Source organism: Lytechinus variegatus, chromosome 9 (assembly GCF_018143015.1).
Source record: "Lytechinus variegatus isolate NC3 chromosome 9, Lvar_3.0, whole genome shotgun sequence".
Classification (NCBI taxonomy): Eukaryota; Metazoa; Echinodermata; class Echinoidea; order Temnopleuroida; family Toxopneustidae; genus Lytechinus; species Lytechinus variegatus.
The window spans coordinates 6,737,785-6,750,770 of record NC_054748.1 but is presented as its reverse complement, the minus strand read 5'-3'; the positions used below and the strand labels follow the sequence as shown (position 1 = coordinate 6,750,770).

Sequence of the window (12,986 nt, the reverse complement as noted above, 5' to 3'; positions counted from 1 at the left end):
AAATGAAATCCACAATTCAAAAGAATATATGAATAATCAAGAACTCAAAGTTTGTGCTTATCTCATTAGATTTTAAATCACCATGTCACTTTAGTACAAATGACCTTCCTCTGATCATGCGCAGAAAGGAACTACGAACTGGCTTATCGTCAACATGAAGAAGCAAATATCAATAAAAATGTAGAAAACCATGCTAGGGCAAAATTTATCATATATCATATATCATATTATACTTCCATTGAGAGAGTGCACATCAACGCTTCCAAGTAAAAAGGGATCATACTTGTGAAAATTATGCAATGAATATTTTTTCTCATCTCTACAATTTTTTTTAACATTTGTTAGTTACACTGATATTTGTTTGCATTGAGACAGTGCACATCAACGTTTCCAAGTTAATTGCCCATTTGAAGAGAAAATGGGAGTACACTTGAGAAAATGATTCCACAAAATATTTTCTCATTTCTACAATGTTTTATTAATATCTATTACACTGACTTTGTTTGCATGACAGTGTGTACGTCTTCGTTTCCAAATAAAAATAATTCCATAAAATATTTTCTCATTTCTACAATGTTTTATTAATATCTATTACACTGACTTTGTTTGCACGACAGTGTGTACGTCTTCGTTTCCAAATAAAAATAATTCCATAAAATATTTTCTCATTTCTACAATGTTTTATTAATATCTATTACACTGAATTTGTTTGCACGACAGTGTGTACGTCTTCGTTTCCAAATAAAAATAATTCCACAAAATATTTTCTCATTTCTACAATGTTTTATTAATATCTATTACACTGAATTTGTTTGCACGACAGAGTGCAACACTACGTTTCCAAATAATTGAAATTTAGAGAACACGAAAAAGATTGGATCACACTTCAAAAGTTGTTGGCGATAAACATCTTATGCAATAAGTGTGTGCGTGAGGATTGTCATGTTTTCTGTTCTACTTATTGTTTGCTCTCTTTGTTCAGATTTCTTTTTTAAATCAGGGGAGCATTTCATGAAAAAATTTGTTGGTGATTTTCACAGAAAACTGTTATAAGCTACCGAAATCCTTGCAGCTGATTGGCTCACAGCAAGTTTGCCAGTGAAAGTCATTAACATGCTGCTTTATGGAACCCTCCCCTCGAGTCGGCTTCCATCCCTAAGGAATGTCTCGTGACACATACAGTCGTTGATTTTCACAGAAAAATTGTTACAAGCTACCGAAATCCTTGCATCCGATTGGCTCAGAGCAAAATTGTCGGTAAAATTCACTGCAAAGGTGCTTCTTGAAATAAACCCTAGGTTCTCAAATTTTGAAGTGGCCCAATTTTGCAAAGTCAGTTTGCTTACCTCCCAGGCACAGGTGACGTTGATCATAATAATAATAATAATAACAATAATAACAATACATATGGAGAGAGGTGGTGATGTAGTAATCACACGATTGTACATGCCGAAAAGGAGTCCGGGGGGCGTGTCATTCGAAGCTGACGACCATTCCGACGATTCTACTTTGTGTACGGGGTCCTGGGAGAGCGCTCCCGAAGGTTGTACCTTCCGTTCCGGCTGGGGGTCGCCGGGACATCATTCTCGACATGGCCATTGCTCTTCTTGCTCTTTCCCTTCTTGGCTTTCACAACGTAAGCCTAAACAAGGGTGGATGACAAAGTAATAAATAAAATAAAATATATTATGTATATAGTGCACAGCCTCAATTTTTTTCTTTAAATGGCGCACTATACATGTATTAAGATGGGTGGTATGAGAGAAGGCTTCTGATTGGTCAATTGCAATTTCGTAATCCGGTATATGGCCACGATCGTGGCATATACCGGCAATTTCTGCACGGTAGCTTGTGTACAAAACCTCATAAGGTGATCCATTGATTACAATTTTGTGTTCCCATCTCATATAACGCATAGTACATGCTTATTATCGTTCAATATACAATATCATTCATATCCATAAATTTCAAATTTCTCTTGTGTGTTTATATTTAAACCCGGCCTATGGCCTCGTTGAAATATAAACGCACGCGAGAAATTTGAAATCTATGGACACTCATATTATGGTATATTGAACTCAACAGCATGCACTATATGTATAATATTATCCCTTCTTTAGCTCCAGCTGCTATAGGCACTCGGTGCATTCAAGGAATTAATCATGCCGAATGCTCATTCAAATCACCTGGGTTGAGTGTAGCACAATGTGGATAAATCTCTTGCGGAAGGAAAACATGCCATGGCTTGACTTTGAACCCACGTCCCTCTGATTGAAATATTGAAGTTGTAACCATCAGACCACTATGCCCAAAATCTAACCTCATTCTTCACTTTATACATATGGGGGTATTTTCAGCTGGAGGGATGTCCATTAACCCTATCTAGGCCGGGGGGGGGGGGGGGGCCTCGGAGGCCCCCCCTCAACGAATCGCGCGATATTTTCGCCGTGCGAAATTTTTTGACCACGCCGCTCACTGAGTTTTTACTTTCAAGTCTTGCGCAACTTTTGAGACCAATTTTGCGTCACCCGGGTATGTGGTTCAGAAATTACGCAACATTATGTAAGTGCATGTCAGACCGAAAATTGCTCAAAAACGTGATTTCGTGTACAAAGTCAATGCAAATTGTGTTTTCAACCAAAATTCATAAATGTATGATTATTTTTAGTTTTGCCAGTCTAAATGTATTCATTTTATGATTTTTATGATCACAGAAGAGTCCCCAACAAATTTCATTGAAAAAACAATGAAAAACAAAAGGTCAAAAAAACAAAGAAATACATAAGAAATTGCAAAAAAACAATATAATACATAAGAAAATGATTTGATATCACAATTTTTTTCATGTACTCTTGCTAAGGACACCACAAAGAGTTTCTATACCAAAAATTAGTACATTTGGAGCTTTATTTAGGGAGTTAGAGGAAAAAGTATGATTTCGCATACTAATTACGCATAAATTAGCATAATCACTTTATAGCGATTCGCATGAAATAAATTACTATACAATCTTGTAGATTATGTCCCAGACAACCCGCGTGCCAATTTTCGTCGCGCGATTGCGCGGTCGACGGCCGAGATCTTTCTACCATAATGGAATAACCTTACTTCTACAGTAAGACAACTAAGAAGAACCGTCCACTATTTACAACATGCAGGGGTGTTCTACACTTTTCAGCTGGAGGGATGTCCAATAAAGAGCTGATTTTGTACTTGTCGTTACTAACCTGATTGTAGAAGTTTGAGAAAAGGGTGTAATTAAACACCCCTTCCACAATAATGGAATAACCTCACTTCTACAGCGAGATAACTAAGAAGAACCCTCCACTATATATAAAACAGGGATGTTCTAAACTTTTCAGCTGGAGGGATGTCCAATAAAGAACTAATTTTGTGCTTGTTACAAACCTGGGAGGCGTTTCATAAAGCTGTTCTTAAGATACGAATGACTTTACACACGACTGGTGGCCCCTTCTTGTGCTATGTGATATCCCTATGTAATTGAGTTATGACCTAAGAACATGTTCCAGTCGTGCGTAAAGTTGTTCGTAACTTTACGAACAGCTTTATGAAACATCCACCAGGTTGTAGAAGTTGAGAAAAGGATGTAATTGAACACCCCTTCCACAATAATGGAATAACCTCACTTCTACAGTGAGATAACTAAGAAGAACCATCCACTATATAAAACAGGGGTGTTTTACACTTTTCAGCTGAAGGGATGTCCAATAGAGAGCTAATTTTGTACTTGTTACTCACCTGATTGTAGAAGTTTAAGAGAAGGATGTAATTGCCAACCCCTTCTACCATAATGGAATAACCTCACTTCTACAGTGGGACAACTATGAAGAATCCTCCACTATTTACAAACAGGGGTGTTTTACACTTTTCAGCTGGAGGGATGTTCAATAAGAAGCTAATTTTGTACTTGTTGGTACTCACCTGATTGTAGAAGTTTGAGAAAAGAAGGATGTAATTGCCCACCCCTTCTATCATAATGGAATAACCTCACTTCTACAGTGAGACAACTATGAAGAATCCTCCACTATTTACAAACAGGGGTGTTTTACAATTTTCAGCTGGAGGGATGTCCAATAAAGAGCTAATTTTGTACTTGCTACTCACCTGATTGTAGAAGTTTGAGAAAAGAAGGATGTGCGAGATGAGATACGCAATGAGAGCCCATACGTAACCGTTAGGAAAGCCGCATTGCTGATACATTACGAACATGCAGTGGATGAGTACAGTGAAGAACTGGAGCTGTGGGGGGGGGGGGGAGAGGAAAATAAAATTGAATCATTTAACAGAATGTTAAACAAGAAAACAGACTGACCCAACTTTCCGATTTGGGCTTATGAGGGCAACATAAATTTTTATAGGCCTTAGACAATGCCTTTTCCCGATAAGCTTTCATGTAATTGCTTTATTCCCAGCAAACTAAGAGAAATCACACTAATTTGCTCATTCGGTGATTATCATCATTCATGAATCAACTGTGTCTCATCTTTTTTGTATAAATTCATTGCAGGGAAAACTATGAGCACCAACTAGTTGAATCATTGATAAGGAATCTTCCACCATGTATTAAAATCAAGGGGTGTATTAATATGTGTCAGCTGGAGGAATGTAATATATCCCTTCAACCAGAGTAATAGAAATGGTTTCATCAAGAATATGAATTGAAACACCCCTACTACCATAATGGAATAATCTCCACTCTACACTGAGATAACTCTCAGGAAAGTTCCACTACCTACACACAGGGGTGTATAAATACATACTGGTCAGCTGGAGTGATGCCTAATATCCCTTCATCAAGAGAAATGATTACATCCAGAATAAGAAATGGAACACCCCTTCTACCAAAATGGAACAATCGCCATTCAACAGTGGGAAAACTACAAGGAATCTTCCACTACGTAAAACCTAGGGGTGTTTTAGTACATACCAGCTGGAGGGATGTCAGATATCTCTTCCACCAGAGGTAAGGTTGGATCCATGGGCCCAGTGCAGACAGGAAGTAGTATCCATACATCAACACGTGGATGAAACAGTTCACCATCCCTGAGAAAAATGCTTCATAAAAAAAAAAATTAAAAAAAAATGCATTATTACATGAATGTTATTAATTCATGAATGTATGCTCAACTCTCAGAACATCAGTTTCACCCTAATAGGCTTAGGAGGAGGGTGGGGGGGGGGGGGTAGTCTGCTTGTGCTTCCTTATGCAAGGCTCCACACTAACTTTTTTTTTATGGTGGCCCAATCATTCCACCAAATTCATCTATTTTATATTTTCGATGGCCTGCAAAGCAAATTTGGTGGCCCTAAAACAAAAGAAACATTACAATTTATGAAAACTTTGGGAACCAAATCAGGCCACCAGGTGTGGGATTTTACAGAAGTTTGGTGGCCCTACTCTAATTTCTGGTTGCCCCGTGCCACAGCTAATGTTTTGCCCTGCCTTATGGAAAGGAAGTGTTTAGCCTACGGAGTCAAAGCAATTGCTGTGGTATGATCTATTGCTTGGCTATCGAGTGCATGCAAGCAATTGGCCCATGCCTCCCCCCTTTTGAGAGGCAAAATTAAAATTTGTAATGTAAAAATGCTGTTGAAACAGAAGTGTGCCCCCCTTTTTTCTTTTTTGCTTGTCAATTTTTTTTCCAGATTTCAGATAGCATCTCGATTTTATGGGTAAAATGATGCATCCAAAATGCACAAGAAATTAACGGCTGGGAGGTTGCCTAGAATGAATACACGCACATGTGACTTGCACACATACTGGCCATTGGCTACATCTTTCAACCTGTTTTATAACTGTTATTATTATCATTTGAATATACTTACAAGCTCCTCCGGCTACCCACCGCACTCCAATCCACCATAGGAAAGGCATGGTGGCATGATGGTATACATGAAGGAAAGAAATCTGATTGTTCTTCTTACGCAGAATGAAAATGACCTAGTGAGTTGAATAAAGAGGAGGAAAGAATATCAAACAATCAACAAGATGAGCATCACAGAATTCAAAGATTAATGCCATCATGGTAGCAATCTCAAAATAGATTTGAAAACAAATGAAATGACACCCCAAGTGTTTGTGAGTAAAAATAGAAAAAATATGTGCCAAATGGCTCTGGGAGAAAATGTGTAATTGCTGAAAAATCAGCTAAATTAGAACAGCTTTCTGTTTTTTTTTCTGTTTTTCTGTCTGTGTAAGTGACTTTATTGATCTTCAGATTCATCAGATTTCGGCTAAGATTTCACAAAATAAACTTCATGTTAACGTACCTGGGGGGTGTTTCACAAAGATTTAAGTATGACTTAAGTCGCACTTAAATGCCGACGCGTACAAGATATGCAACGCGCGATCTTATTGATAGATACGCATTAGTGCGCGTCCTCTTGAGACGATCTGACCAATGCGGTCAAGCCTTTCATACCGTACGCAACCCGGTATTTAAGTGCGACTCTAAGTCATACTTAAATCTTTGTGAAACACCCCCCTGGTCTAGGCAGCCAATCTCGGCACACCCGGTGAGTTCATAACATGCTCAGTGGGTTGAGCACGATGCACATATAGGGAAGGGGCTAGCAAAATAAATAACTTGCTTCCCTCCCCCAAGCAAAAACAGAACTATGCGTGGCGACTGCCAACAAAATTAGCTTCTTCATGAGAAAACCTTTTTCTTATTATCCTAAGACAATGGATATAGTTCATAATATGGATGTCTCTGAAGCAATGGTGAACGTAGGATTGTTCTTTTAAAATGTAAGATTGGATACAGAGAAAGTATATGAATGGAATGGACTTCCGCTTACCGTATCAAGTAGTTCAATGATCTTGGAGAAGAAAAACCACCAGCAAACACCAGCAAGCTGAAAAAAAAAACACACACAAAAATTTATATCAGGAAGAGAATAACCAAAGATGGGGTGGCAGTTGGCAACCCAGGGTAATGAAAATTGTAAAATGGTGTAATGGATCCTAATCACATGATTGGCTGAAATCTATCATGTGACTGGTCAATTATTTTAGCTAACAGAATGGTGATGATTATGTTTTTTTTGTGGTAATGATGATAATGTTGATGATGACGATGATGATGATAGTGATGATGATGATTGTTGATGATGATAATGACGATGGTTGATGAAAAAAAATTATGACATTGATGGATCTCCATATAGTTGAGGTTGATTGAATCAATCACAACTCTTTGTAAGATAGGGCCCTGGGGCCTGCAACACATAACACAATCATCATAGCATTTTTAAAGGATTGATTGCATTGACTACAATGCACAATCAATCAATCTTACTATTACTTGCTAACCTTTGTGTTACAGGACCCCGAGAGCACTGTTTGACCACTAAGCCATTGCTCTTCCTAAACAACATGTGCACCATCTCTACTTACCCTGACTGCCAGGGGGTCATCAGAGTAATCCACGGATTGGCACGATACATTGAACTTGGGATTAAGTACGGTGGTCACAAAGAACTGCAAGAGAGTAGGAGACATTCAAGATTAAAGATTTATCAAAACATCATAATAAGAATTAACGAAATCAAGTCAATATTCAATCTACTCAGAGGAAATTATCAAAGTGAAAAACAATTCTAGAAATTTGTATTTTCAATCGCTGATGTGGTTTACGGTACACCATGTGGAGTGTTATAGAAACAGTGGATAGAAGAAGAAAAGGGAATTGATAGGCGAGAAAGTTGAGATTCTTTCTTGAATGTAGTCCCGAAAAGGACTGTAAACCACAAGAGATTGATGAGTTGAAAACAGCTTTAGTAGTATGGTGGATGAGGAGATGCTGGCTTAAGTCGTATTTAATTCACACGTTTACTCTCAGGAGTATTTTAAGTCGCAGATTTTTACATAAGACTGTACAGAACCTGGTTGAATTTTTTTTTCCTATGAACAAACATCCTTATCAAATTTGAAAAGTAAGAAAAGTATTCCCTGAAAAAAAGAGTTGTGATCAATAAAGCAACATACCTCCTTGAACATGAAAGCAGACAGGATCACAAGGGCAAAGTTGTAGACGAGCATCGGGAGCTTGAGGTCCAGGGCTTTCCTTGGGGCCATGAATCTAGGCCCGTAGTAGACCAGGACCAGGTACAGGGCCACCAGGGAGTAGGTTATGACAGGACTAGACATAAGGAACCAGTCCTTGGTCCTGGAATCTATGAAAGGTCCACGAAGAATTTATATTCACTTGGTGTACAAGAAATTAGTATGTATTTCTCAGATAGTGTAATAATGGGCTATACCCATTTGGTCTATACAATAGATTTGGTCTAATCATTGTTTGGTCTACATTTCACTTGGTTTAATACCCACTTGTTTCTGCAATTTCATAAACAATGATAATTACAATAACCCCATAGTTATTGAATAGTTTATAACATAATGCCCTTATGGGTTTCCAAAAGACTCAGATATTTATTACTGTGGTTTAACAGCCTTTTACAGTGCGGAGGCATTTCAAGGAATAAATTCCTGCCAGGTACTCATTCATCTCACATGGGTTCAGTGCATGCAGCACAATGAGGGTGAATTTTTACCCGAAAAGAATTATGCCATGGCAAGGATTCGAACCCGCGACCCACTGTTTCAAAGTCAGAAGATTCCAGACTGATCCATTGGGCCATTACCCTCCACAAATCAATGCGAGTACCATCTAATTTCCCCTTAGTATTAACATTTTCTTTTTAATTTGTCAAATTAATATTCGGTTCATTCAGGGCAATACCATTTGGTGTTAGTGATTGCAATATTCAAATGCTCATATAACTTTCTCATTACTTGTCCGATTTTTCTCAAACTTTCTTTGTTCCAATTCTTTGATTTTTCTGTTTCGACACAAGCAACCTTGTTCCAAGGGCTTCATTTCCCTTTAAGAGATCTATGAATAAACAAAAGAATGAATGACTTTGCAGGAGTTACTCACCAGACACACTATTGGCCCATTGTCCATAGTCCCTGAGTTGCTGGAACAAACCGCTCATACTGAAGATCTATTACAGGAATAAGGAGACAATTATTCTGGTGAAAAGCAGTTCAGTATTGCAATGATTAAAAAAAAAGAGAAAAAGGAGGGCAGAAACTGTAAATAAAAGAAGTGGAACAACCAAGATATGACTATATTATATGAGGTGAAGGAGAAGGGGGGAAAAGGGGAGGAAATGTACAAGGAGAAAGAGGAGAAGAGGAAGAAGGAGAAGAATGAGGGAAAGAAAGATCCAAAAGAAAAGAAAATGAGAGGAGGCGGGAATAGGACTTAGGAGGGGGAAGGGGAAGAGGAGGGGGAGGAGAAAGAGAAAAAGAAGAAAGAGGAGAAGAATGAGGGAAAGAATGATCCAAAAGAAAACAAAATGAGAGTAGGATAGGAGGCAGGAAGAGGAGGGGGAAGGGAAGAGGAGGGTTGGCCGTTGGGTGGGGGGAGAGGACAAAGAAGGGATTGGAATTAGATAAGGAAAGAGGAAGAAAACAGAGAAGCAGAAAAATAAAAGGAAAAATGAAATTGAGCAAATTTTGGATACATGAGTATTTGTGATATTTTTTTTCATTATCAAATAGAGCTAAATAGTAGATCTAGGCCTAGACTTATTGGCATTATCATGATTGGGAACCACTGTTCACTTCACACAGCAGCGCTTTATTCAGTCACACGCACGGTTCCCTATTTCCACCTCCATTCACTTTGTACACAAGTGTGCGTACACAAATCTACGAGTGGTTCCCAAAACCACAATTTGGCCGACTTATTTCTAACCCTTATTTCTACCTTATCTACCTTATATTAGCTATATTACATGATTTTTTTTATTTTTTAAATACAGACAAATTATACATCACTTGAAAGGTTTTTTCAAGACAAATTCAATGGTGAAGACCAAATTACAATTGGAGCACCATAACTGAAGATATGGCCTCTTAAAGGGACGCTATACGCAGAACTTTTCTGCCACCCAAGACAAGTACCCATTGGGTGGCAGATCTACAGGTACTTGTAGATCTAAGAAACTTCCATACTTTTTTTCATGTAGGTTACTAAGTTAATTTGACTAAAATGCAACACAAGAGGTGATCTTGTAGAGCATGGCTGTTTTACCTTCATATTTTTCTTATTCAAACAGCTTCTATTTGTGAAAATATAGTATACAAGAAGAAAGATAACAAATTAGAATAAGACAAGAGAAATGCATGGAACGCTTTGCGTTGTTAAAAAAAATTAATCAACTCTTGGGGGTCTCATTCCTCAACAGACTTTAATCAGAAAATAAAAATGAATGTCCCACTATACTTCCCGGTATCTGTAAGATTTATATCATTCAAAAGTAGAAAATTAAGTTTTGCAGTAAATTTTTTCTTTCTTTCTGTTTGTCCATGTTCACTCTGTATTCTGTATAATTACCATGATGTCTCTTTTTGTTTGCAGATCTGAGAATGCGGGATCAGACAGCTGGAGCTGCAACAGTAGCTAGAAATGTACTCCACTGCTTAGAATTATAGAATATATTAACATTAAATATATTGGAATATATAAAGTTAAAAAGCAAGTCTCTGACATTATCTGAATTTCTACTACATTTAAAATCACATTTACAAAATAATCTCCCTCCTAGTAAACATAATAAAACAGGGATCCATTATTGTGTACATCATGTGAATTGATGAGACAGCTTATTGATATGATGACACAAAACAACAGAATATAGATATAGTCATGTATCTATTCATTTTAATACCAGAACCAGGCAGCAGTCAATGCATGGTCTGCGCCTGTACACCATGAAAAAATAATGAGACTGGAATTAAACGTGCTTTAATTCCCGCCTGTTTTTTTTTTCTTGAAATATTAAGTTGAAATTATCATTAATTTATCATCAATACACATAATTCATGCAGAAATCAAATGCACAACTTATCACCTACAACTAATTTCAATGGGTTTAACAATAACAATAACATACATGCATCAAGTACCACACCCACAACCACCACGCCCACTCACTCCTTTCGGTCAGCCATGGCACCAAAATCACACTCTAGGCGGCACAACATGGGCTTGCATTCGCCTCGCATTCGCCTCTTGCGCAGCTATGCGACACATTCTTATATATCAAAATTAGATTTTCTGATACAAATACACTTCAAAGAATTAATTTATATCTGATATTTGACTGTTCCCTGGGAAATTTTCTGTTTATACGCCTTTGAAGTAAGAAAATAGAAACATGATTTACCGAAAGTGTCCAAAAAACTCCTTTTTGTAACGAAAAACATTGCCGATATTGAACTGAAATCATCACTAACTTGTAGAAGAAAGTCTGCCGATTTTAATGATACATAACACATGGTTATTTGATGCCCCTAGAGGGTGTCAACAAGTAAAAGTAACTTGCAAGATTAACCCGGTTCTGGAGTCATATTTTCCAAAATGGCGACTTCCATTGTGTGACGACGGACAGGTGGTGCTCTCGAAAACGGCCTTAAAAACAACATTTTGGCGATGCAAATGTGAGTAAATTGACTAGAAATAAGAAGTTTAGATATAATAGAAAAAGATCGTAACATTTTACGAAAAAAGGATTTGAAATGTTGATACACTGGCTCAATGAATTTTGCCCATTTTGTGTGTTGGCAGAATAGGAAATGTGTTAAACGCGAACCCGTTGCGATCGCTACTTATATCTAAGGTACGATAATAGTCAAACAGATATGCCAAGTTCAAAAAAATGTTATGCGTGAGATTTTCATGACTCTGCGTCTCTGCGCGCGCAGCCAGTACTTACACTCGTATGTTGCCAAAAGGCGCGCGCGCATGAGATATGGGCTTCATCATGATATCAATCCATACTACAAAACCATGCGATGCACGCACACGATTCATCGAATCACATACTAGCTGTGCGCTGACTGCACTCTCGATTCGTCTCGCGTGCCGGGCCGGGCTAGACGCCGAAGGTGGCCGGCCAGTCGTATAACAGTAGAGGCGCACAGCCAATATTGGAGACTGTCTCCAATGTGGGAGATTATCTCCTATATCAGAGACTTTTGTGAAGAATTTGGGTATCCAATTTCAGAGACAGTCTCCAGTTTTGGAGACCAATTTCCTTTGTTTACATTTGCGGCAAAAGGATTACCTTGGCGGCAAATAAAAATGTGATAAGCAGATTCCTCATGAAAAATTACCCCTTTTCACCGTCTACTTTAAAAATTCACCGTCTACTTTTGTTTTGATAAGGATTTTTGTTGTCAATCACACACAGAACAAATGGGCTTCTGACCTCAGTGAGACAAAATTTTGGGTGGAAAAAATCATGCTTTTGTTGGTGTTGTTTCTTTTGTCCTTTTGCAAAGCAAGTCTCCAATGTGGGAGATTGTCTCCCCTATTGGAGAGAGTCTCCCATATTGGCCGTGCGCCTCTACTGTATAATCTAGCGAATAATGCTACTTTTTCTCTATTTTTTTCTGTCGGGTCCCAATGCGTGAGAAAAATGGGTGCCATGCGAGAGACAGACCCTGAATGCGTGAGTCTCACGCACAATGCGTGAGACTTGGCCAGTGCCAGTGGCGGACTGTACCAGACTGGAAGAAGAACCCAGGCCAGGCAAAGTCCGAGTCCCACCCCTTGCAAATTATGTTTGTTTTCTAATCAAGCGGTTGACATTCCACATTCCCTGCGGCTCAAAACTCATTCAAATTTACCCAGCAACATTATCCTGTAACAATTACATATTCCTCTGTCTGGCCTATATTTCGGATTTCGCTAATATAAATTCAAACCGCATTATTACCTTTAATGTTCAAATAGTAGGCCTACTGCTGCTCCGAAAGAGTCCTCACACACCTAGACGCTATCAACTGATACATATGCATAAGGTAATTGATTGGTATGCAAAGTTGCATAGGCCCAGCCTAGCCAGCGGTTTTCAGGCCATCTCTTGACTCTTGACCTTAATGG

General features: G+C 38.3%; 1 protein-coding gene across 1 annotated transcript; it reads right to left on the bottom strand.

The window, feature by feature from the left end:
* Positions 1–224: 224 nt before the first annotated feature.
* On the bottom strand, positions 225–12,925 carry LOC121421465 (elongation of very long chain fatty acids protein 4-like). Its single transcript, XM_041616162.1, has 9 exons — positions 12,820–12,925; positions 8,967–9,033; positions 8,012–8,199; positions 7,421–7,504; positions 6,823–6,879; positions 5,848–5,962; positions 4,949–5,076; positions 4,126–4,260; positions 225–1,642 (listed from the first exon to the last, which is right to left on the bottom strand). Exons 2-9 carry the CDS (start codon positions 9,022–9,024, stop codon positions 1,505–1,507), a joined length of 903 nt encoding a protein of 300 aa, XP_041472096.1. The 5' UTR covers positions 9,025–9,033; positions 12,820–12,925; the 3' UTR covers positions 225–1,504.
* Between the last annotated feature and the right edge of the window lie 61 nt (positions 12,926–12,986).